This window comes from Morus notabilis, unplaced genomic scaffold (assembly GCF_000414095.1).
Source record: "Morus notabilis unplaced genomic scaffold, ASM41409v2 Scaffold201, whole genome shotgun sequence".
In the NCBI taxonomy this organism is placed as follows: Eukaryota; Viridiplantae; Streptophyta; class Magnoliopsida; order Rosales; family Moraceae; genus Morus; species Morus notabilis.
This window is the reverse complement of record NW_010357101.1, coordinates 234674-260246: the sequence shown is the minus strand read 5'-3', so window position 1 is coordinate 260246 and position 25573 is coordinate 234674. Positions and strand designations below refer to the sequence as shown.

General features: G+C 37.4%; 3 protein-coding genes and 1 non-coding gene across 5 annotated transcripts; 1 reads left to right on the top strand and 3 right to left on the bottom strand.

The window, feature by feature from the left end:
• Positions 1 to 241: 241 nt before the first annotated feature.
• On the bottom strand, positions 242 to 4860 carry LOC21402613 (probable arabinosyltransferase ARAD1). Its single transcript, XM_024165437.1, has 9 exons — positions 4333 to 4860; positions 3539 to 3712; positions 2340 to 2497; positions 2104 to 2251; positions 1857 to 1972; positions 1631 to 1769; positions 1178 to 1288; positions 946 to 1014; positions 242 to 624 (listed from the first exon to the last, which is right to left on the bottom strand). The coding sequence occupies exons 1-9, from the start codon at positions 4792 to 4794 to the stop codon at positions 496 to 498; spliced, it is 1506 nt and encodes a 501-aa protein (XP_024021205.1). The 5' UTR covers positions 4795 to 4860; the 3' UTR covers positions 242 to 495.
• A 722-nt stretch (positions 4861 to 5582) lies between these two features.
• Positions 5583 to 9883, bottom strand: LOC21402612 (TOM1-like protein 1). The gene is made up of 4 exons (XM_010089171.2): positions 9811 to 9883; positions 7566 to 8120; positions 6961 to 7218; positions 5583 to 6285 (listed from the first exon to the last, which is right to left on the bottom strand). The coding sequence occupies exons 2-4, from the start codon at positions 8082 to 8084 to the stop codon at positions 5860 to 5862; spliced, it is 1203 nt and encodes a 400-aa protein (XP_010087473.1). The 5' UTR covers positions 8085 to 8120; positions 9811 to 9883; the 3' UTR covers positions 5583 to 5859.
• Positions 9884 to 11382: 1499 nt separating this feature from the next.
• LOC21402611 (peptidyl-tRNA hydrolase 2, mitochondrial) lies at positions 11383 to 14963 on the top strand. 2 transcript variants are annotated; one of them, XM_024165533.1, is made up of 8 exons: positions 11383 to 11486; positions 12119 to 12396; positions 12493 to 12551; positions 12927 to 12986; positions 13092 to 13161; positions 13548 to 13617; positions 14039 to 14065; positions 14555 to 14963. In XM_024165533.1, exons 2-8 carry the CDS (start codon positions 12202 to 12204, stop codon positions 14602 to 14604), a joined length of 531 nt encoding a protein of 176 aa, XP_024021301.1. In that variant the 5' UTR covers positions 11383 to 11486; positions 12119 to 12201; the 3' UTR covers positions 14605 to 14963. The 2 variants fall into 2 exon arrangements, with proteins under 2 accessions (XP_024021301.1, XP_024021305.1); XM_024165537.1 differs by lacking the exons at positions 13548 to 13617; positions 14039 to 14065; positions 14555 to 14963 and adding an exon at positions 13406 to 13539.
• Positions 14964 to 24651: 9688 nt separating this feature from the next.
• Positions 24652 to 24790, bottom strand: LOC112091587. Its single transcript, XR_002902207.1, has one exon. It is a non-coding gene; the product is annotated as a small nucleolar RNA Z247 (small nucleolar RNA).
• Between the last annotated feature and the right edge of the window lie 783 nt (positions 24791 to 25573).

The window sequence follows — 25573 nt, the reverse complement described above, 5'->3', positions numbered from 1 at the left end:
GTCCAAGCCCATCCTAATCTCTCCCGCAGTTATCACGGCCCAAATAGCTGGACAGATCTCTTTTTTAAGTTTTGCAGTATTAAGCGTCACTAATATCCTTTGTTATCATTGTTTCTACTAGAAAAATGCTAGATACAACTGGTTATTACTGGTATTGATTAATACGTAAAATTGTGTCAAAACCTCGCTCTAAATCATAATGAGTGCACCTCTGAAGTTGGCATTTAAATTGGTGATTGTTTATAATTAAAACGTGATTAATAAATGATAACCACATACAGTGTTAGATAGCATTTCTCTTTCTCCTAATTAAGCATTACTGATTGAAGTGGAATGGAAGGAACTGCACAATCTCCATTACCAAAAAAAAGGTACCTATCATGGCCAAAGAAGGGGTTAATCCAACGATGATTGATACACTTGAATAACATACTTATACATCTATTATGATATAATCACGCGTTAAGGAAAACTTGGAATTGGGGGGGTTTTGGGTTACAAGAGGGAAGTTGAAGTTGGCGAGTTTGCGCGCCTGCAATCACAAGTGCAGATGCGTCTTGATTCCTTCACTACCCGCTGAGATCTTCGAGTATGAAGCTTGATGTTCACCAACTTGCCAGCCATCTGTTGCCCACCAAAGAATGAGTAAAACTGTTATTCATAAGTTACAAACTCCGGATATGCGGACATATTCCCAACTCCTACTTTTACGCGAGCTTTTACTTATGTTTTAACATTTTTACATAAAATAGAAGAGAAGTAAACGCTTTAACTTGTAAATTACCGATTGGGTTAATGTATTTCGAAGCGAGCTTTTCAAGAATTAAATCATTTATCAATAAGAAACTCCAAAATAACTTCTCATGTTTTTATAAAAAGCTTTGCCAAATAGGCCCTTAGAAAAATTACATGGTCAGAGTTTCCAGAGACTCAGAGAAAACATACCATTCTCCACACCAAGTCTTCTGGACCCAAGGGTTGAGCTGGATTGGAGTACACGAAATGCCTCGAGTACTGCAACAAAATTACTATGACAACATCAGTCACAGAATGGGAGAGCTTAGAGCAAGTCTATTATACAATAAAAAAAGGACATAGAAATGCATGCACCTTTAGACAAGATTCACAAAAAAGCAATAAGAATAACGACGAATAACTATATCTGGCTGTCACACACCTTGACAAGATTCCGTCTCATTTCACTAATTTGAGAGTGGCTAATGCTTTTTAGAATGTTCAGTAGCCAGCCCGGTTGTGCAGCATCACTGGAAGACACAAATATAGCTATCTGCACAAGAAGATGAAGGGCCAAAGTCCCATCAGCTGATCAATAGATGTTTGAAATAAGGGCGACCATGCCATAGATGCCAAGTTACATAGGCTTTAGTATCATTTGGTACAACAATATTACATTTATAGAATAATATCTAAAACTTCCCTGTCACATATCGAATAACTTGAGTCACCAAATATTAATCCAACTTAAAGTAGCTCTTACAAACTTGTCTCCATGTCATATCATGATGTGAGTTTAATTAACACCATTCCCTCACTCACCAGTGACCAACTAAGCTACTAACGAAATACCACCTAAAGCAAACAATACAAGGTTTACAAGACAAAAGCATACCTTCCTGTAATCTAGTATTCCTTCAAAAGGAAGCTCCAGTTCGTCACTGACTATGACAGGTATGCATCCACTGACAATGGCATCAAACAATCTAGCAGATGATGGAGTGTCACCAGCTGGGCTTAGGCAAAAGATAGACCTGATGGCAAAAGGGGTGTAACTTAATCTGTACGACACACGAAAATGAACATGTTGGAAATCAAAGTAAAGATCCAAAACTTTTTACTTGCGCATCCCATTCTGAGCTGCCACTTTTCCCACCTCTCCAGCTGATCCCTCCTCTATAACGACACCCTCGGTACCACTTAATTCTGCAACGAGTTTTGCACGTATTTTCCCTCCCTGAAAGGAAAACAACATGAGCGGCTATGCCATATGGGAAAAAGAAAGAATAAACATAATCACAAATATGAGAATCTGGGATTCAATGGAAAATATTTTCGAGACATTTGTTCATGAATCAAGATTCTTACAGCATTTCTTTTAAGCCTCCCGCGGAAGAAAAGAATAGTGGTTCTTGTTGATTCGGTATCAGCCATGCACTTTGCATCACATAAGTCAACGTTCGGGACGTAAGGGAGAATTAGATCTTTCTCCAGGAAAACCTGTCCTGGCTTATACCTGAGAAGATGACAAAAAATTACTAGAGAGCAGCTTCAGCATGATACCCTGGTAAACTCAACACTTATTTGGTCATTGAAATAGTCACCAGTTCCCCGTGGAGTCCATATCAGGTAGCAGCCAAATTGCATTCTTCATGTATCGGCGAACAGACTTGAAAGACCAGGGATGATGAACTGGAAGTATGTGATCCCTTCCTTCAGATCGCTTCCACGCAGGCTGATCCATAACCCACTTCAAAACTTCCTACATTACAGGTCCGTGGTACATTAACATATGGAGAAATAATATAATTGATTTGGTAATTCCCCTAACATTCTGTAACATTACGTGATGTGGTAATGTATTACTGTTACTCAAATGCTAAGAACTCTGTCAAAGACTAAATTTTCTCTAGTTGGAGAAGAAAATATATGAAGAAAAATAAATAATTGGGAAAACATGTTAGATGCAAGATTAAGCTAAATGTCAAAGCAAGTTTCACAACAAAGACGTCATATAGAGAAGTTCAGTTATTGCTCTAGTGCATCAAAACTAGAAATCTTTACTTTACAAGTACCGCATTGCATTCTTAGCTATCAAATTAGCAATAAAGAAAGTTGATATGGATGTAAAGGGTGATGATAAAATTTTCCTCCGCTTGGATAATAGCATACATTTAAATAAAAAAAAGGATTATTATCACTGATGCCCCTAAACTTTAGAGTCATTCTCAGTTTGCCCTCTGAACTTTAAAAACTCTCATTTTGCCCTCTGAACTTTGAATTGTTTCCACTTAACCCTTTCTGTAGCAATTTCTGTTAAAAACGGATAGAAAAAAAAGAGAATAACGCAGTAACATGGTCTTTCTGTTAAAAAGAAATAGATAAAAACCACATGACCACACTTAAACAGCTCTTTTTCCGTATGATTTTAACAGAAATTACAACAAAAAGAGTTAACTGAGAACAACTCAAAGTTCAGAAAGCAAAATGAGAGTTTTTAAAGTTTAGGGAGCAAACTGGGAATAACCCCAAAGTTTAAGGGGCACCAGTGAGAATAATTCTAAAAAAAACAGTATAAACAGAGAAACAAGTGAAAATGCAAGATTAAGCTCAACGGAGAACAAGTTTTCGGGAGAGTTCAGGTATTGCCCTAGTGCAGAGTACACAAATATCGTTGTGAAATCCATTACTTCCCATTGCATTCTTAGGTGGCGAATAAGTCAATGCTGATGTAGGAGGTGATGTTAAACCAAAGGCAAAAACATTCACAACAATAAAGTAAACCTTGGAAGTGCACTCACACCCTGTAAAGTGCCTTGCATTGCTGTTTCTCCATCAAGAAGAAGCTTATGGTGGTGAAGAAAGGGATGTAGAACAGATCTGCCTCTTCCTGCCTATCAACTCTCACAACACTTTTCAGCAGCCTCTGCGATTCTGGCGCTATCAGATCCACCCACAACCAGTAATCTATTGAATGCTGCACAAACAGTCCAAAATAAACAACTAAAAGGAAATCTTTTCTTCTCGAATCCAATCAGTTCAGACCGATTAAGAAATAAAAGAATTTAGAGAGAAAGACGAAAAAAAAAAGCACATAAAATGAATAAAAGTAACTTTAAAAAACTAGCTTTCCTTCAAATGTACAGATTTAAACAAGTACAACAAAATATCAAAATAAATAAATAAATAAAATAAAAGGGGGAAATTAACAAGTTTTCTTCTCCAATCCAATCAGTTCACACCGATTATCAAATAAAGCATTTAAAGAGAAAAATGTTATAAATTACTCCTAATTATGCAAGAAAAAAGACAAGAAATAAACTTAACAAGAAGAAAGATAAAAACTTTTCCTTCAACTGTGCAAAATTAAACAAGAAACGAAATGAGCAAAAGAACAAGCTTTTCTTCTCCAATCCAATAATTTCACACCAATTATCAAATATAAAATCATTTAGAGGGGAAAACAGATGCAAGCATGTAGTCCTAATTACGCAAGAAAAGAAAAGACAAATAAAATGAACAAGAAAGCCCCTAACTTTCTTCCCATGGCAAATCGAATGAATTTCACAGCGATTAATCGGTGCAGCCAGTAACTACCTGTTCGATGAGGCGGTGTACGGGGCTGCCATTGGAGGTGAGATTGGAGGTGTCCTTGTAGGTGTTCCGGAAGAGCCAGAGCAGATCGTAGGTGAACTTGGACGGCATGTCGTAGACGTAAACCTTGATCGGCATGCTCAGCGGATAGTACGGGTCACCGTACAGCCTCCCGCTCTCGGTCGCCGAAACCAGGTCGTCAAGCTCCTCCTCGCCGGATACCGTACGGACGGCATGATCTGGAGGCGGAGGATGATGAAGAAAATGCTCGAGAGAGGCGACGAAGGAGGTTTGGGGGTTGTAAGCGGGGGTCACAAGGGGGCTGGGATGGTCGGGGAATTGGGTGGGATTGCGGAAGGAGAAGAGGAAGAAGATGAGAGAGAGAATGGAGAGAGAGAGGAAGAAGAGAAGGAAAGGAGATTTGGATCTGGAAGTGGAAGGGCCGTGCTTTCCTGCCAATGCCATTCCTCTCCGCTGTCTGTCTTTAGTTTCACTTCAGTTGCGAGCGACTTCTTTCTATTTCTCTGCTCGTGTTTGTGTTCTATTTATTGTAGTTTATTAATTTCTTCCCTTTATTACAAAAGAAAAAAAAAATTTCAACAAAAAGAAAAGAAAGAAGAAATTGGAATAATGACAAAAACCTCATTGAAATTTGATTGCCTTTTGTAGTTTCAGAATTGGTTTAAAAAATGGGTTTTCATCTAAACGGCCATTATTTTGTTAAGTAAAAGTTGAATACGTTGTTTGTAACTAAGAAAATACAAAGAATGGGGAGAGCATTTTTAGAACACATAGATTAAATACATGAGGTTTTTGTTATTATATTACATATTTATGGGCATATTTATCGATTGAGAGAGGTAATCTTAGGGCCCGTTTAGTTCACTGATTCGAATTGAGATGTGATTTTATGTGAAAGCTTTTTACTATAGCAAAAAAGTTAGATGTGATTGTTTGTGAGAGCTTTTTACTGTAGCAAAATTCGAATTCTAAACTCGAATCAGCGAAATGAACGGGGCCTTAGTATTTTCAAAAATTTAATTGTTTCATTCTGGTATAAACACGAGGTGTTTTTGACATTTTCATAATAAGAGAACACAAAAGGTGTTTTTTGATATTTTCATAATAAGAGAGGTAAAAGTAGTATTTCGGCAAAAGAAAGAGGCTGTTTCACCGAGAGGAAACGGCTGTAACTACTTGGCATAGAACGAGAGGCACAAGAAATGGGTGCAATTTAGCCTAATACTAAGATCGTTCAAGAATCCAATGTGGTTATATATTCATCAGGCAAATATGGTACCCAAATTTAACATGAATTACTTACACATAATGTTCAGTTCAGAAAACAAATGGTAGATTTGTCAATTCCATATAAGAAAAGACAGGGATAATTCAGTTTATCAAAGGTTAAAAAGATTTTCAAACACCTAAACCTTTCAACACCTCAACAGACTGGGTATGGAAACACCATCACAGGCCTCAAGTCCCACCAAATATATGGAATTATCAGTGTGTATAATAAATAGCAGCTCAAAAGGAGATTAGATCATCTTTTGCTGGTTGCTGCTTCTTAGGATCTTGTCCCCCTTCCGATGTACCCCCACCGCCGCCTTTCTTCCCAAATATCATTTCATCTAGATCGTCCATCATGTCATCGTTGCTCCCTCCGTGCGAACCAACACGAGAACTGGCTGGTTTTCTAATCAAAGTGTCCTCCTTTGGATGGCGAGGTGACTCTTCAGGCTCGACCGCGACAGGTATCATCGCGGGCTCTGGCTCAGCTGAGACAACAGAGGGCTTCAGCTCTTCGTACTTGGACAGAACTTTCTGAATCTCGTCGTTCACGTTCAGGGCTTCAAATAGCAGGGCCTCGTTGTCTCCGGCTGTTTCTATGATTCTCTGCACAGTGAACTGTGACTGGCGGCACTGCTGTATAAGTGTGGTTGCCAAGTCATCCTGCCAAGGGAACAAAAACAAGATATTTACATTACCATGGTTGTGCAACTACAAGCATTATCCAGGTTAAGAACAAGAAACATGAGTTAATATACTCAATATAAACCAGACGTATCAGAGCTAGTCTTTTGGTTTCGCAACAAGAGACTTAATAGGATCTAATATTGCCTTTACCATGGAGTATGGACTGGAAGTGTAGAATACAACAGGTCAAGTAACATCTGCCCTAACAAGGTTATAATTGTATAAAAGTGCCTTTCTCCTTTAACGGACCAAAAACTAGGTTACGATTGCTGTCAAGGCATCCTTGTTTTAACCTGATGTTGTATTTCTATAATCTATATCAATACTAAACTGGCTTTCGCTGTGGCACAACCACCAGGTCACCAAAAAAGCATACGATTTCTGCATCTTTACTACCAAAAGAGAATATAATTCCAAGGTGAAATCACACTGTTTCAATTGATGAAAAAGCTTGTATGATGTGAGATTAATTAAGCTATAACCTACTGCTCCGATGATTAGAGCACTAGTTTACTGTATACAGCATTCTAGACGGCAATAACTCTAATAATGACTCCATACGTGTCAGTTAAGATGGACCATCAAATCTGAATCAAGATATCCAGAATACCAGATATAGTCTCTGCAACAGAGGAAACAAGATAGCAATACCTCTAAAACATCTTGCTGTGGGGAAGAGGACAAGACGGTAGAAAGGAGCTCAATGCAGTTTCTTGCGACATCAAATGCTTCCTTAGTTTGTTCCTCAGTAAAGCTTAGCACAGGAGCATCACGTTGAAGCTGACGCAAGAGACTAGCATCCGTATCTGAAACTGGATCCGGAGCTGAGACTGTGCGAGGGGGAGTAAAAATAGGTGCCAAGCTCTCATTGTCGCGACCAGGGAACCTAATACCCCTTGATTTCAGACTCTGAAACAAAGAAGCACATAAGACAGAGGTATGAAAAGCATAAAAAAGACCATGCTTGGTAACTTAAGTATCACAAAGCAAATATTACAAGAAAATAGTATGGAGATCACCATGAACTTAAGAAAAACTAAGCCTGTAGCCCGTGGAAATTTTGTAAATAGGGTGTCACATATTACTCCAGATTAAACTCCGCTCTAAGCTACTCTGCTAATTGAAACTCAGTTTCATGTCTTCTTGACCGGTACATCATGAATATTGAAACTAATTTTTTCAGCTGATTCTGCATCCCGGAAAAAAAAAAAAAAAAAAAAAAAAAAACCCAAAAAAGGCACCAATTTTACACATACCTTATATGTTTCTTCATAAACAGGCAAATAGCGGAGCTCACTGGTTGACTCCCCCCATGATTCAATCAGCGTTAAAGCCTTGTTGCGATTGTTAACAACAGTCTGTGGATCATCAATAAGCTTCACCATCTCATCAAGAACTCTCTCAGCTGCCACCTCTGAGAAAGCCTTCTCACAGTTCTTGACACATGTTTCAAGTAGCACTAAAGCAAAGTACTGAACTCTAGGATTCTTCAACATAATTCGCCTCTTTATTCCGCGAATCAGTTCAACACTGTTGAGTTTTTCGGTATTTATCATGTCACAAATGTCGAGATTCAAGGCCCAATCAGGCTCCTCTAAGGCCTCTGATGTAGCATCCTCAGCAAGCTTATCGGCCTGATTGGGGCCTTGGAAAAGCTCCTTCATCTTAACACTCATCGAGCTAATGCCTGCACTCATCTTTTTGCCCACCTCTGTCCCTTCAATCTTGAGGCGTTCGCCAAAAGCACTCACTTTGTCCATTAAATTGTCACTCATTTTTGCAAACCTTTTCTAAAACACAGTCTTATTTACCTGAAAATTAAAAAAAAAGAAACAAAGTTTAGCAGAATTTAACTGAGAAGAGAGAGAGAGAGAGGGGAGAGATTTTTTTTTTTTGAAAAGGAGAGAGGGGAGAGAATTCCTTAGCAAGGCAAATATATATGTCTGTGTGCATATGTATACAATAAATTGAATAGTTGACTAAAAAAAATTATAACGATTAATGAAACTGGATTCTTATCACACCACGTCATCAGATTTCTATATTTGATGTAACTAGGAAACGTAACCATTGTCATAAATTTTTTTAGTCAACTATATAATTTATTATAACTGTCCGATTAATATCTTACGGCTAAAATAATGATACCCATTGATGGTTAAATATTGGAGTAACCATTAAAACCACACCCATAAACATATATCCAACTAATCACACAACCCAATTTGCAACACATATCAAACTATCTTCCAAAAATGGTAAATAATCAACAAAAAATCACAAGTAGCTAAACACAGGAAAAACTATCATAGCAATTTTCACCAATATCAACCAAAAATCAAAATAGCAATTTTCAAAAATAAAACAAATTCCCAAAGCACCAATTAATATTATTTTTAATATTGCAGTTTTATTATAATAAAAACATAAGAACGAATAAGATAAAAAGTAAATACTTTTTATCCTCGTTAAGTTTTCTCCAGCAATCCCTCTATTGCAAGAGTTTTTCCTATCATAAAGGCCACAAATAATGAGAGGAGAGGACCAGAATTAAAAAGAGAAACCAAACAAGAAAAGAGAGTCCACACTCTGACTTTTCTCAGGATCCAAACATGGAAATCAACAAACGAAAACAACCAGATTTATAAAAAGAGTAACAGAGGTAGAGGGAGGGGGGAAAAGAAAAAAAAGAAGAAGAAAGACCACAGTTTCAGTTTTCTCAGGATCCAATCACGGAAATTAACTAATTAAGAGAAAAAGTTATGAAATTTCCCCTTTTTTCGTCGACATTTTTCTTCACCGAATCAGAAACATATACGAGGTTAAACAAACGTTCTCCAATCGAAATATCATTCCATTTTCCAATACCAGATCCCTAATGACAGAAAGGATTAAAAAAACGAGTGGAAGGAAAGCAAAAAAGCTTGGGGCTTTATCTCAGAATCATGGAAAATAACACAGATCATGAATCGTGAAAGTGAAAATCCCAAATCTTCATCTCCATCTCGGCAAATTTCAAAACCCCAAACCTCAAATAAAAGTGAAAAGTTATCCTTTGTCTTTCCTTGTTCGGTAATTTCAACATCCTAATAACTAAAAAAAAAAAATTCAAAACTTCTATTAAATAAAACAAAAATTACGAGATTTCCCAGAAAAAAAAAAAAAAAAAAAAAACCTCAAAAACCCTAAGGAAACCAAAGACGAAGCATTATCGAAGTCTCGTTAACCAATTAATTAAAAAAAAGTACAAGAACAAGAATTCTAAGCCGTCTCATCTAAGCTTGGCCTCTAAAACCCAAAAATAAAATAAAAACCTAATAAGCTCAGATTACCAGTCTAGAAAATTTTCTCTTGCTTTCTTAGCAAGCAAACATTAATGATCGAATCGAACAGACCGAAAACTTTTAAGATGGATCTAGAGAAAAATTAATCCGAAATTGATTGAAAAGGAATAATTAATTAAAACATGAATTGAACCGTAAAGGAAACAAGAGAGAGTACCTGAGAGATTGTTACACTGGTTCGAGCCCAGAACGCGCAAAGACTTGGTAAAGTTTCTGTTTTTCTTCTCTCTCTCTCTCTCTTCTTTAAATTTAAATTAATTAATTAATTATTATTTTTTATTTTCTCGTTTATTTTGTTTTCGCTGGATGTTTCTTCCCTTGGAGTTTGAGTCACTTCTCTCTCTACTATATCTTAACTTCAATAATGTTATTGTTGTTTTCCTTATTTATATTTAATTCATTGATTTTAATTTTTAATTTGAGTTGAGATATAATTTTATATAAAATTTTTTTACTGTAGTAAAAAAATTAAATGTGACTATTTTTAAAAATTTTTTACTGTAATAAAATTTAAATTTTAAACTCAAATCAGTAAAATGAACGAGACCTTAATTATGCGGTTGAAAAGATATTTAGACTTTTTAAAGTTTAGCAAAAAACAGAAAACGAATCCCTTGAGAGAAAAAAAGAGAGTTTCTCTAGTAGGATCGTAAAAATAAAATTACTAGTAGTTTGTTATTTTTTAACTGTCAGATTTGTATAAAAAATATATTTTTTTTAATTTGATTTAATTTTAATCAAATCTAACGATTAGAAAACTAATCCTATAAGAAATACTGCCTACGAAAAAAACTCCAAAAAAAGAAGAGAAAATTTATTATAGATTTTACTTGCGGCATTAGATTTTAGACAGGAATTTCATAGTCAAATTTGGAGAATTATTAGGTAGAGTAAAAAAAAACTATTGTCTTTTTTTTATTTTGTTAACTTTTTTAGAATTCAATTACACGTATAAAATATTATATTTTTATCGGATTGAATTTGAATATTTACATGTCACATCCTAATGTCATTAAAATGTCATTCTAATATGATTTTTTTTATATGACATTCTAACGTGATTTTGGAGTGAAAAGTTACTCGTTTTGCACCCAAAAATAATAGAATATAACAATGAAATTAAGAGAACTTTTTATAATAAGAGTTTCAACTTGAGTTATATTACATTAAAATTAAGATTTTGTAATAAAATTCTCACGTTTTAAAAAATTTTGACATTTGATTAGTAGTATATTTTACTTTTTCATTTAATCATTATAATATTAACAGTTTACTTTTTAAAAAAAATTTAATACAATTTGCAAAGTTGAATAATTATGAGAAGTAAATTTAGCATTTGAAATAATCAAATATCATTATATATTGAAGTACACATTTTAATTTAAATTTCTTTTAGAAAAGATATTAGCATCAGAAAAAGTACGAGATTTTTAAAGGAAATGATCGATTCTCTACACACACTCACATGATAATAAAAGAATGTATAAGTCTAAATTTTTATCTCTTATTTTTAATAAATATTTTTTTATTAGTATAATTATTTAACTAAAAAAAATTATAAATTAAGGATAACGATTCTGACTCGTATACTTTTTAAGGTATTTGCGAAGATTACTCGTTCACTATTGCATAATCTAGTTGGGCTTCTAAGAGCATGGTCTAGCCCAATAACTCCAAAGTTGGCTCAGGTCCACTAAGAGTAGGAAAAACCCCGGAAGGCAAAAGAGGCTAGCGAGTAAAGCATCGAAAAATCGTTCCTTTTCTCTTCCGACAACCGCCGTCAAACGCCGCGTCCCTCCGCCTCCCCTCCGCTGCTCTCTTCTCAGCTTCCAGGTTTCTCTCTCCTCTTAATCTCTGTTTCTCTGTGGCATTGTTTAAATCAAGTAAATTTTTTTACTTTTTATTTAGTTTTCTTTTCAGTAAACGATGTAGTTACCGAGCTGTAGGGTGTAGAAGCAGACCTTTTTGGGCTAGATCTTTTTTGGAATTACGTTATTTTAGAATTAAGGATTTTTTCTTTTCTTGGTTTTTTTTTTGGATAAAAGATGTCGTTTTTAGGTAGTTTCGGCCGACCTACGGTGTGTGGAAGCAGATTTGTTAACTAGATGTACAAGTATCCTTTCTGGAATTATGTAATGTTGTTAGAGATGGTAAAGTTTTTATTGATTGTATTAAACTGTGCATGTTTCTAGGTAGATTGGTTGCTATAAGCTAAAATTGTAGCATTATTGAAATCATGGTATTGTTTGAATCCATGAAAGTTACTTTTCTTTTTTGCTTTTGCTTTTGGACAAAAGACTTCGTTTTCGGTGATTTCCGCCCAGCTGTGGAGTGTATAATCAGACTCATTAATCACAAGCATTTTTTTTTTTTTTAATTATGTTGTTGATATATGAATCTTTTTTTTTTTTTGGCTGAATATATGAATCTCTTAGTTGATTGTATTAAACTGTGCCTGTTTTTAGGTAGATTTGTTAGTATACGCTTCATCGCAGTAGCAGCGTGGGGGTAGTTTTGTTGGGCGGGGGGGCCAGGGAGGAGGGTGGATATGGAATTTAGCTGGCTGAGCGCCATAATAGTAGGGGCTGGTTGCCTTGCTTTGGGGTACTTGGTGGGTGCATCTTACAGATCACCCAAAGGAGCGGCTCTTATTAGTTTTGGAAGCAAGAAGAAGAAGAAGGATAACCCCAAAGAGCCTCTTGAAATTGAAAACCTAGCTGACATTCTTGATGATTTCAAAATGGTATTTTCCTCTCTTTCCATTAATGTATGTTAAGTTTTTTTTTTTTTTTAAAACCCTATTGTTCATTTTTTTGCTTCCCTCTTTTTCCCGTTTCAGATTTTGGTGGTGAGAAATGATCTGAAGATGGGCAAAGGGAAAATTGCCGCGCAATGCAGGTACCTTTTGAATTTGTATGTAATATCTGCTTTTGCACATATTTGAAAACATTATAGTTTTCGAATGAACTCAAGTCAAAAGAGAGGAAATATTAATAAAAGGGCAAGACAAGAATCTTAAACAAGAGGACAACAAATCAGAAAACCTATAGGAGGGCAAACCTAGAGGCCAGAACATCTCTGCTTCGTAAAAGGCCATGGAGAATTGGGAGCCTAAAACCACCACATTTTCTTCCTATTTCTTACATCTAAAGAAGCTACTTTATATATTTTTAAACTAAAGATTGAATTTTTTAGCTATGTTGCTGTGTCATTTGGCACTGAAAATTGCATTCTGAGATAATTTCTTACAAACATCGTTGCTCTATTTGATAGTCATGCGACCTTGGGTCTTTATAAAAAGCTCCTCCATCGAGCGCCAAAAGCACTAAACAGGTACGACCACTTGCTAATCTAATCTGGGTTTGTGTCTGTCTCTGCCTATTAAACGACATTTGCATATTTAATCTCCCTGTTTCGTTTGACCATTGTGATATGCAGATGGGAGATGTGCGCACAGCCTAAAGTGGTTGTGAAAATCGAGAGTGAGGAGGATATGCTCATCTTGCAGGTTAGTATCTATATCATTCAGAAATTAGTCAGTTCAAGCAAGTCAGGCAGGCTTGCTTCTTTCTTTTTTTTGTTTTTTGTTTTTATGTTTGTTTTGTTTTGTAAAGCTTGTAATGCTTTTCCCTTCATATGTGAAATTACATCCACGCTCATTTTCCTTTCCATGCCATTTTGATTGAACTGTTATTTTTCAACTCATCTTCTGCACCATCTGAGGTCTCGCTTGTATTCACACGCTAAATTAGGTGAAGAAACCGATGTTCTTACTTTGCCTATTTTTCTTGTCCGTACTCTGATGTTTCCAACGGATCCAGTTCCCTTGCCTCATATATTCCTACTCGTGGTCTAGACTTACAATGTCATAAAATCATAATTGATGTTCAACAGGAGAGGGCGAAATCTCTCAAGCTACCAACCCACATCACAATTGATGCCGGAAAAACTCAGATTGCACCAAGTGAGTTGCTATAATCTCTATATTCAATCATGCTGATCACTTTTTTGGTAGTTAAATGTTCTTTCTTTAGTTTTACTTCTCTTTTAATGGTGTAATTTTAAGTTTCCTTGGGGTGTCTGGGAGTAGAACCAGCTCTGAACTTTGTATGAAAGAAGAACTTATTTGGACAATTGTTGAATTAATTGGTGCTTCAAGAGCCATACTTTCTCACCTTTTCAGATAGATATTCCGTGTTACAAATGACTATGGTGTTTATTGCTTTCTTAATTTTGGACTTTCTGATCCCAAGTGCAAAGTTGTTCCTTGAAGTCTTTCAATGTATCACGTTTGACTATACACGTAGATGTTCTTTTTTGTATTGTTCACCTTGTGCTCTTTTTTGTATAGTTCACCTTATAGTTAATTTTTCTTTTTCTTCCAGATTCAAGGACGGTGATGGCTATTCTTGGTAAGTCTTCTCTTCATCAATCTCTTCTCGTCTCATTGGTCCCTGTAAATTGGCAGGACTTATATACCCTTTTCTGGAATAGGAAAAACCTATAAATAACAACACCACCAGGCACCAACAACCAAAAAAAGTAGAATCAAGTCCAAAAGCAAACTATGAATTCCCCTCTCACGGAGTCGTCGCAGTATTTTCCTTGTTTCATTGAATTTTTTCCAAGCATTATTATCTTGTGTCATTCATTCTGGAAAAAATAATTTTTTTTTAAAAAAAACCTATGATTTTAAGTAGAAACCAGTCCAAAACAAATTACAATATCCCTCATCACATAGCTAGTAACCTTATTTTTCTTTTTTCTCTTTAAGCATTGTTTTTCATCATTAGTAGCCAGATGATCGCCATATGAGACACATCCTTTTGTCTCGCGTGATTCACTCTTATATGTTGATTTTTCAAATTTTATTTTATTTTTTGTGTTTCATTTTCATGCAGGACCAGTTGAAGTTGTTGATGATGTAACCGGTGGACTGAAATTGTTGTAGTTTTGCCGCTTTCGAGCGGATTCCGCGTTTATCTTTAGTTGAGTATGATGATGATGATGATTTCCGGAAGACATGAACGATCAGTCACTACTTATGAGAGCTTATCCATTAGCAAAAGTGATGATATTGGAAGGAATATTGGTCTAATTTCATGCTTTTCAGTTTTCAGTTACATTAATGGCGTCATTTACTGGTAAATTAAAAAAGGATTGATAATTTTATTGGTTAAAAGAAGTAAGATATTGACAGGCACCAATACCCCTCGAATGTTTGTTTTCAATATTTGGCCAACATTTTAATCTTCTCAAGTAGAATTATATGCAAAAAGAGAAAATGCTAGAAACAGAACAATATACTTGCCAAGAAATAAAGAAATAGTGTAAATACATTATAATTTATTATTTATATCAATATAATAGAGAAAAAAGATTACTCCCTTCTGCCTTTTCTTTTCAGAAAGTTACGTGACACATATTCATTAAGTCACTTTCAAGTTATGTCCATTTATGATGATGCCGAGATTGTTTGAGATGCTCTTATTCCATGCTAAATAAGAGCTGTATTGTAAGTGGTTTCACAAACATAAAAATGGAGAATAATACCATTTATCTTTCAGACTTCAAAACAATTCTCAAATTTGGGGGCCTGCTATTTTTGTGGAAATGGAGGTGTAGCTGTTCCTAGTTGTCAGTTCAAAAACCACAAGTAAGGGTTCCAAAAATCAACCTTCACGTAAACAATTATTTATTTTTTCCAACCATATAAGTTGTGAGCCCCTTTTCAAGTCCAAGGCGTTTGGTTCTAAACAATTTTCATAGAATAGTGTTCTGTCCACACAAGGAAGACTACTTCATAAGCTTAACGGGTCAAGGAATTACGGTGAGCGTGGTAAAATTGGCAACGGTAATACTAACAGCAATGGTCACGGTGATGGCGGAAGATTCCATGCCGCTGAAAATGGGTGGCCACCTTTGTGAGGTGGTGGACAGCATCAACCATCGGAATGAAGAAGCAGGCTCTTACATTGGCCTTGTCATGGCTTATCCCCTTGATGAACTTGCCCTTCTAAACTGTGCATGCTTTAAACCCGACTCCCAACCCTCCTATGTTGAATTTGCCGGTTGCTTCTTTTTCTCTCGTCTCTTATACATACACAATCAAATATATTGTAACCACATATTCATAATGACAAATTTGGTTCAACTTGCTCAGGAAGGACGTTCCACATTGGCAAGATTAAGGGTGGGGATGTAATTTACGTTGTGACAGGGGAGAAAAGTGTTAAGTAGCTCCTTTACATATTTGATTTCTAACTTAAAAACTTTCTACAGGCTTAATTGACAACTTTTTGTGATATATACTGATCTAGGTAAATGCAGCCATAACTGTGCAAATGCTTGTGGATAAATTCAATATTAAAGGAATCGTTCATTATGGAACATCAGGAAGTGCTAACTATGCCTTGAACCTTGGGAGCGTTGGCATCCCAACTCATGTTGCTTTCACAAGTTCCTGGGACTGGAAGGTATAGTTCTAACTGCAGAGCTGTCTCATAGGGTTATTTTCATAACTTTAGGATTTAAATCACACGGTGTATATCGCATGGGCGTAGATACTATAAAAAAAAAAGAAATTAATTTAACATCGTCTGATTTGAATCATATGGACAAGACCAATGAATCAGTAAATCTCGCAAATAAATATTGATGTTTCACCTGATTGTTGGAATTTTACCTAGTAATGCGTCCTATGTTTTACCATGACATACATAGGAAATCAAGTCAGAGAAGGGGCAAAATCAAGAGCTCATTTTTTGGGGATTTTAATTTTCGCAACCCGGGACAGAATTTGTTGGGAAAGGTGGAGTTCAGACCACATCAATTGTTCTCCAATAGTAAACCCAATCAAGATGTTTTCTGGCTTCCAATTGAACCAAAATGGTTGACTCTTGCTACTCAACTTAAGGTTTTTTCTTTCTCCTTCTTCCTCATCTTCTCAGTAAAATTCCATTTGGTTTGAAATATGGTTAGTTTCTAGGGAACCAAAACATCCAAAGATTGAAATGCTATTTCATTATAGATAGCGTGACAACATAATCCCCATCAATCTTTAATTGATTCGTAACATTAACAACGCAAAGTCTAATTCAAAATAAATTAAGATTAAGGAAAACAAAATTACACGTAAAAGTATCTTAGATCATTTAGAACAATAGCATCTTACTAACGGGATTTGGTCTTTTATATGGTGAGAACAGAATTTGGAGTTACAACATTGTATAACTGTAAACAAGACATATTGCCTGGAAGAATTTCCAAAGTTGGCTTATGATGTGCGAGGTTCTACTGCTGATGTATATCTTCACAATATGGCATATAGGGAATTCCTTTACAAGAAATTCAACGTATCAAATGTTGATCAAGAGAGTGCTGCTGTCGTGGCGGTTAGTGCCGAAATTTGACTGTTAATCAAATGATTTTATTTAGGAGAATTCTCAGTAGGATACAAAAAGAATATCTTATCGGTACTGTGCAATTATAAAACATCCTATGGAAAATGTACAGTACCAATAAAGATACCGTACTACAGAAGTAACAATTTGTTTATTTATTTGGATTGAGTTATAGAAAGATTAATAAATGGTGCTAATTGTGCAGACAAGTCTGTCGAATGAAGTGCCTTGCATCGTGTTTCGCGGTGTGTCGGATATGGCAGGCGGAGCTGAACCAATAACATCGACTAGAAGCATCTTAGACTTGGCTGCTGCTAATGCTCTACATGTTGCCGTTGAGTTCATTGCTCTGTTGAGCGACCAAACAACTACCCTCCATGACCCGTAGAATTATCTGACCTCCCTAAAAGAAATACATTTTATGATGCTAAAATTGACAAGATATATAAGCATGTTAAAGTACTCCAAGGTGTTATCCTTCATCAATGATGCTATGAAATAAGGACCATGTTATCAAATAAGAATTTTTCTAGCATTTTGTCAACATTTTCCATATTATTTCGATTATAAATGTTGAGAATCCCAAATGAGAATTGCATCAGGAAATTAAAGAGGGCAAGTACATTTTAATTATCCCAAAAGAACAAAAAGATTCTACTTGCAAGTTTGTAAGCGGTTGGATAAACATAATAATAATTGGGATTTTTGGGAAAGAATACATGTCCCTACACCAGTAAAAAATTACTTTCTTCACTTTAAGATGCAGCTTTTCTTATGTTCTCATGTGCATTGTTCTCTTCTAAAATTGAGACATGGTCTTATTCAACAAGGTGTGTATCAATCAATATATTTTTGTTTTGCTGGTAAAAAAAGGGGATCAATGATGTCCTCACGCCCCATTCAGCACGGTTGAACAGTAAAAATGATACAAGGTATTATTGGACAAGGTCTTATCGTGTTTGAGCTTCAATATTATGCAGAATTTCTATGGTAGGTTGCCCCATCCATGGAGCTATTGATCTAGGTAGTATGATTTAAATTGAATGGTATCTATAAAGTACGTCTGATGATGTTGTCTAAGAAATCTTTTCACGGAATCCAATCCCTGTTCATGAGGGCCTCCTGATTTAAACAATTTAGTGTATGGTAAATGGCAGCATAAGGTGTGTACAATAAGACACCTTAATACATATGTACACACACACACACACATTTTATACATAATTATGACTACCATAAAATATATAATTTAGAAGTAATAAGAATAATTGTGGAGGGGTGTGTTGTGTTTCACGTGGTTTACTAAAGTGGCTAGTGACGGCGGGTAGATGTCTATAATCATATTGACGTGCTCACAGCCATTCATTTATAGATAATATGTAAATATCATAATAAAGTAGAAAAATAGGTCATCTTCTTTAGACCATAATAGTTGGTTGATTGTGGATCCACTGGTCGAGTTGTGATTTTGCAAGAATATTGTAACCGAGTGTGATTAGAGGATCATCATCCAATGGAGGTGACAGTAGTAGTACTTATCATGATGATGATGATTATGATGATGGTGATGCTGATGCAGGTCCAGCATTCTATGGAGCTGAAGCTGATCAATCATCTTATCTTCATAATCATGATCAGAAAGAGGTAGTGGAATTAAGGATCAACAAGAAGGCAGAAGCAGGTTCATGTACTACATATATTGGCCTTGTCATGGCTTATCCCCCTGAAGAAGCTGCTCTTCACAACTCTGGTTTCTTCGTTCCCAGCTCCAACATCCCCTTTGTTGACTTGGCCGGTTTCTCTCTTCTCTCTCTCTCTCTGTATAACTGTATGCACTATATACACTATTGGAGGAGCCTTTCACTAAATGGGCCTATTGCAAACCCAATGGGCTGGTGCCACGCAGCAAATAACCCATCATTACTTAAGGCTCTAGTCCTGTACGCAAGAACATTGCTATTAATTTGTAACTATTGGTTGCTGAGTTTTTTCTTATAAAAATTTATTGCTATTGGTAATACATCATTACAATTTTAGAAGTTAAAGAACTGTCACATTGCAAAAAATGAAAATTACTGAGTCCCACACTGTTATGTGACAATTTTGATGCGCTCACATATATATAGTAATTGCATTACTGGTAGTAATAAACAACATTTTTCAATTTGTAATGGTGGACACGTCCTTGGAGTAACAATATGAGAATTGAGAAGTATCATTTAAGGCTTTCTGATTGCCCAGGTAGAAGGTTCAACATTGGGAAGATAGAGGGTGTAGATGTAATCTATGTGATGACTGGGAAGCAAACTGTAAGTTTATCTTCTTAATTTCTCAATTGGTTAAAATATTGAGAAATTTCTCAATTGATGTACACAAAACCCAGAACAAAGCTCATAGAATAATTTCTAGTCAAATCTGTTGGGAATGAAGAAAGCTATAATGAGACTGAAAAAGGCTTCCTCAATGAAAGTACAACAAAGGGAAATTAAAGAAAGCTTATAAATAGGTAATTAAGAGTCATCTTAAGGTCTCAAACAAAAGATAAAAGCAACATACGAAAAAAGAAATCCATAAACCCTAGTCCCCTAGCAAGCATGCATATGATAGTTACTCGTCTGCATCTGCATGATCAGGTGCATCAAATTTAAGGAATGCAGGATTGACTTGAGGGTAGTGAACGGCAAGTCGAATAAAGTGCACGTCACTGATCTTGTTACGGATATTCACGTAAACCTCTGTCTCATAGAAATTATTGTCTGATACTTTGATTGTCAAGTAGTACATTTTGTCGGAGCAGAGTCGGACATTCGCCCTCACAACTTCCACAAGCTCCAGATTTGTTCCCTGTAAATCATTCATTTGTTATACGTCCCTCAAATATATATATATATCTTTTCCAACTTTTCTTAAACACAAAATCTTGAAACGAAATCATATATCTCTTCTTAGCAGCATAAAAGCCCTAATTAATGAACAAATAATTTTGAAAGCTTCCATTACATATACCAGGCTATTATTTACGAAGGAAATTGCGAGATTCGCAGCCTCAATCACATCAATATCATCTGTAGACCCGCGAACAATTCCACCGAACTCAGGCGTAAGCTGATCATGCCTCCAGTTACCAGCGTAAAAACCCTAATCATAAATGAACAAATAATAATTTCATTAAGAAGAATGAAATTTTAAAATCACAATAACATACTTAAATATACTTATATATATATATATATATATATATATCTTAGTACCTCAGTAAGGTGGACGAGCGTTGCGCGTTTTGCGGTATTAATCAAACGCGGATCGTTGGGTTCATTTACTTGAATTAATGATACATCAGGAAAACGTGCAGAAGAATCAACAATCGTTTAGTATCGTAGTAAATAATAATAACAAGAACAATATATAATAGTTCTAATTCTAAAACTAAAACAAGTAAAGAAAGAGAACTATATACGGCTAACTAGTCGACCATCAAAGAAACATACTAGTGTGATCAAAGGAATTAATATAATTAACAAATATTAATTAAAGAAGAACAAATTGAAGATATGGAAAAGGTGCATACCATCCGACAATGGATTTGGACATGGATGAAGCCCCAGAAAGGCCATGATCGAATTGGGAGAATTTTTAGGGAAGAATATTATGAACAAGTAGAAATCTTATTAGGATGGTAAGTGAACGAATGGGGGCATGCACTCGATCGTATTCAGGAAAAGAAAAAAAAAAACTAGGGGTATATATTGTAAAGTTTTAGATTGAGGGAATCGAATGGCATAGCCCTTTTCCATTACTAGGTTGAATATATATAGCGTACAACAACAACGGAACCTAGGAAATCTAGGAAACTTGAATTTTAAGTTAAACACAGATTCTAATTACACTTCATTACAAAATTTGAAAATTAAAGTAAATCAGATTTAGAATCTGATTCACTAATATGCCCCCGCAAGTTGGAGCTCTGGGAGGAGAGACCAATCTTGAGTAGTAAATCGCAGAAACGTGTGCGAGGTAATGGTTTAGTGAGAGCATCTGCAAGTTGGTCCGTAGAGGAGACATGTGTTACACGTAGATGACCATTTTGAACTTGTTCACGAATAAAATGATAATCTAGAGCAACGTGTTTCATGCGGGAGTGAAACATAGGATTAGAGCAGAGATTAGTAGCTCCCACGTTGTCGCAGTAGATCACAGGTTTTTGTGTGGTGGAGATACCAAGTTCACCAAGTAGAGAGATGATCCATCGAAGTTCAGCCGCTGTAGCAGCAACTGAACGATATTCAGCCTCAGTTGAAGAGCGAGCAACCGTTCTTTGTTTCTTAGACGTCCAAGAGATTGGATTGCTGCCGAGGTAAATGATGTAAGCACTAGTAGATGTGTAGTCATCTTTGTTTCTGGCCCAATCAGCATCGGAGAATGCATGAAGATCAAGAGGTGAGCGACGATGGATGACAAGGCCGTGATCAATGGTGCCACATAGATACCAGAGAATGTGTTTTGCTGCATTCCAGTGTTCGGTAGTCGGACGATGCATGAATTGTGACAGTTTGTTGACAACATAAGCAATATCCGGATGAGTCAGAGATAAATATTGAAGACTGCCAACAACTGTTTGGAACTCTGTCGGATCCGTGAGTGCCGTGCCTGAGTGCAGGGTAAGGACGGGTGTGGTTGCTAGTGGTGTTGCAACCGGACGAGCATCTGTCATCTTGGTTCGTGCTAAGAGGTCGGCAATGTACCGCTTCTGAGAGAGCAGGAGTCCGTGAGGGTGAGCTGTAACTTCAACACCAAGAAAGTAAGACAAAGGACCAAGGTCCTTAAGTGAGAATCGGTTGGCAAGAAGTGTAATGAAGTCCTGAACATCTGTTAAATGATTGCCAGTGATAATAATGTCATCAACATAAACAAAAAGAAAAATGGTGACCCTCCCGTTGTTGAATATGAAAAGTGAGGTATCTGCCGAGGAATTGCGAAATCCCGAGTGAAGAAGAAACTGGCGAAGTTCATTGTACCAAGCCCGTGGAGCTTGCTTGAGACCATAAATGGCTTTTCGTAGCTTGCATACATGATGAGGATGATCGGTGTCAATGAACCCCTGTGGTTGCGACATGAAGACATCCTCGGTAAGTGTGCCTTGAAGAAAGGCATTGTTGATGTCAAGTTGGCGAAGAGACCAGCCATGGCTCACTGCAAGAGAAATAACTAGTCGAACCGTAGTAGGTTTGACAACAGGACTGAATGTTTCATGATAGTCCACCCCAGGACGCTGATGAAAACCCTTGGCAACAAGTCTCGCCTTGTACCTGTCAACAGAACCATCAGGTAATCTTTTAATACGAAAAATCCATTTGCAGCCCACAATGTTTTGTGCCTCCTGTGGGGGAACCAATTCCCAAGTGCCATTGCGGACCAAAGCATCAAACTCCTCGGACATGGCCTGACGCCATTTATTATCCTTGATGGCCTGGGTTTCACAGGTTGGTTCAATTTCTTGAGCAAGTTGAGTAGAGAGATTGAGTTTGGTAATGGGTTTGAAAATCTGGTTGTGTGAACGGGTAATGATTGGCGAGGCACGGGAGGATATAGAGGATGTGTCTGGTGGGTCAACACTTAAGGGTTCAGTTGGGGAAGGAACAGGTGGGGAGGGCTCGGCTAGTGAAGTTATGGAAGTTGTGGGCTCGGGGAACTGTAGTGGGGCCGAGGTGGGTGAGCATGGGTGGGAAGCCGAGGAGGGTTGAGAAACAATTCTGGGCGCAGGGTCTCTTGGGACTGAGGGACTGGTGAGTACGGGTTGGTGTAGCTCTGGGATTGGAGTGGAGACAGATGAAGTGATGAGGCCTGCCGGGGTTGGCGCGGGCGATGTGTGTGAGGCCGGAACCAGAAGGGCGACAGGTAACCAAGTGGAGCGAGTGCTATCATCTGAAGGAGCGAGAGTGGGACTTAGATTTTTCATGGGAAATATATTTTCTACAAACCTAACATGCCGGGAGGAGTAGAGTTTCTTGGAAGAGGGATCATAACACTGATAGGCACTTTGAGTGGATGAGTAACCAAGAAAGACGCATGAAGTGGACCGGGGCTGAAGTTTGTGTGATGAATAAGGTCGTAGCCATGGATAACAAAGACACCCGAAGACACGCAATTTGGAGTAATTGGGGGGTGAGTGAAATAGTTTATGATATGGGGATTGCAATTGCAAGGAAGGAGTTGGAAGGCGATTGATGAGGTGGACAGCAATGACAAATGCATAGGACCAGAACACAAGTGGTAGAGATGCCCGGGATAGAAGTGCAAGACCAGTTTCAACTATGTGCCTATGACGACGCTCGGAAAAACCATTATGTTCTGGTGTGTGGGGTGGTGAAGTAAGATGAGAAATGCCATGTGAGGATAAAAAGGTTGCAAGACCAGTATATTCCCCCCATTGTCAGAGTAAAGTGTAACAATTTTTGTTTGAAAATAGTTTTCAACAAGGGCTTTGAAACGCGGAAACACAATAGCAACATCAGATTTCCTTTTAAGTGGATAGAGCCAGATATAGTGAGTATAGTGATCCACAAAAATGACATAGTATTTGCAATTATCAATGGAATGAAGAGGAGAAGTCCACACATCAGAGAAAATAATTTGAAGCGGAGCATGAGAAACAAGAGAAGATTGTGAAAAAGGTAACTTGTGACTTTTATTGCATTGACAATCCGAACAATGAAGAGACTTTGAAATTGAGGATGACAAATCTAATTTAAAATTGCTAGCAATATGCCTAAGAACAGACTCAGAAGGATGTCCTCAACGATGATGCCAATCAATCGGAGAGGCTTTGACACTGGAAAAAGCAATGACAGACTCGGTGGTGGAAGGAGAAGTCGGCCACTCATACACACCGCCCTTAGTGCGCCCCTGTAGAAGTGTTGCCCCCGTGAGCAGATCCTTCACACGAAAACAAGTAGGTAAGAATTCAACTGAGGTGTTATTTGAATGACAAAATTGGGAGATAGAAATAAGATTGCGCTTCATATTTGGGACACATAAAACATCATTCAATTTAAACGTGTGAGAGGATGTAGGTAAGGAGGTATAGCCTGTATGAGTAATGAATAACCCAGTACCATCACCAATAATAATGTCATCAGGACCATCATACGGAGAGTGTAGTGACAGATTGTTCAAGTCAGCAGTAACATGATGAAAAGCACCACTGTCAAGAAGCCAGGTAGGCGAGTTGGTGCTTGAGGCAGTGGCCATGTGTGCTTTTGGTTGCCACTGACGATTAGGAGGGTGTTGTTGGCCCGGAGATGGCTGCTGTGTTAGGGCCACAGTTGAGGAGGAGGCCGGAACAAGTTGATAATGTGGGCACTGGGAGACAGAGTGACCTTGGGCACGACATCCTTGACATTTGCCAAGGTAAGGACGCTGTTGGCGTGGTCTAGAGGAGCCGGCATTAAGTGATCGTGCAGGCGAAGAGGACGCAGAAGGAGATGACCAAGGCGGGCGTGTAGCCGAGGCATGAGGACCTGAGGAGAATCGGCCAGTTGCAACATTTGCCGTGACCGGGAGAGAGGAGATGGCTGAGCGAGATTGCTGAAGCGATAACTCACGAGTAATCAGTTTCTCATGAAGTTCATCGAAAGAAATAGGCGTGTCACGGCCTTCAACGATGTCAATGATGGCTTTATAGTCATCATCCGGACCGGCAAGGATTTTCTCTTTTAAGTCTTCATGATCAAGAGGCTTGCCGAGTGCCGCTAGTTCATCCGAACGACACTTAATAAATTGCATGTATTCAGATATGGTCTGGGAGCCTTTAACACAATTTTTGATTTGATCCTTAATTTGCTTGATGTGGCCACGGGACGGGCGAGCGTAGGTGTTAGCTAAAATTAGCCAAGCGTCACGGGTTGTGGCTGCTTGTTGTATGAGCGGAATGAGCGGTGAGGAGATGGATCCAACAAGAGCGCCAAACAGCAATTTGTCCTGTCGTATCCATGGAGAATAGGCCGGATTGGGTGTGTCACTGTCATTGGTGCGTACCGTAAGAGGAGGACAAGGGTGTGAGCCATCAATATATTTATATAGGTCATATCCAATAAGAAGGGCTTCAATTTGGAGTTTTCAGGATAGATAATTTGTGGAGATGAGTTTAACAATATTTTGATGAGAGATGTTTATCAATTGGAGAGGCTGAATCAGATTTTCTGGATTAGGAATGGTGACAGCCTGTTGATCGGCAACCATGGTGTGGAACAGAATGAAGAAGATCAGAAAATAGAAGAGAGAAGGGCTGGCGAGTTTAGAGAAGAAGGGCTGGCGAGGATCGGCGGCTCTGATACCATGTAAAGTTTTAGATTGAGGGAATCGAATGGCATAGCCCTTTTCCATTACTATGTTGAATATATATAGCGTACAACAACAACGGAACCTAGGAAATCTAGGAAACTTGAATTTTAAGTTAAACTGGCGCAGAGAAAGGGAAACAAAAAAGGTAATATAATAAATCTGCTGCTAATTAAGCAA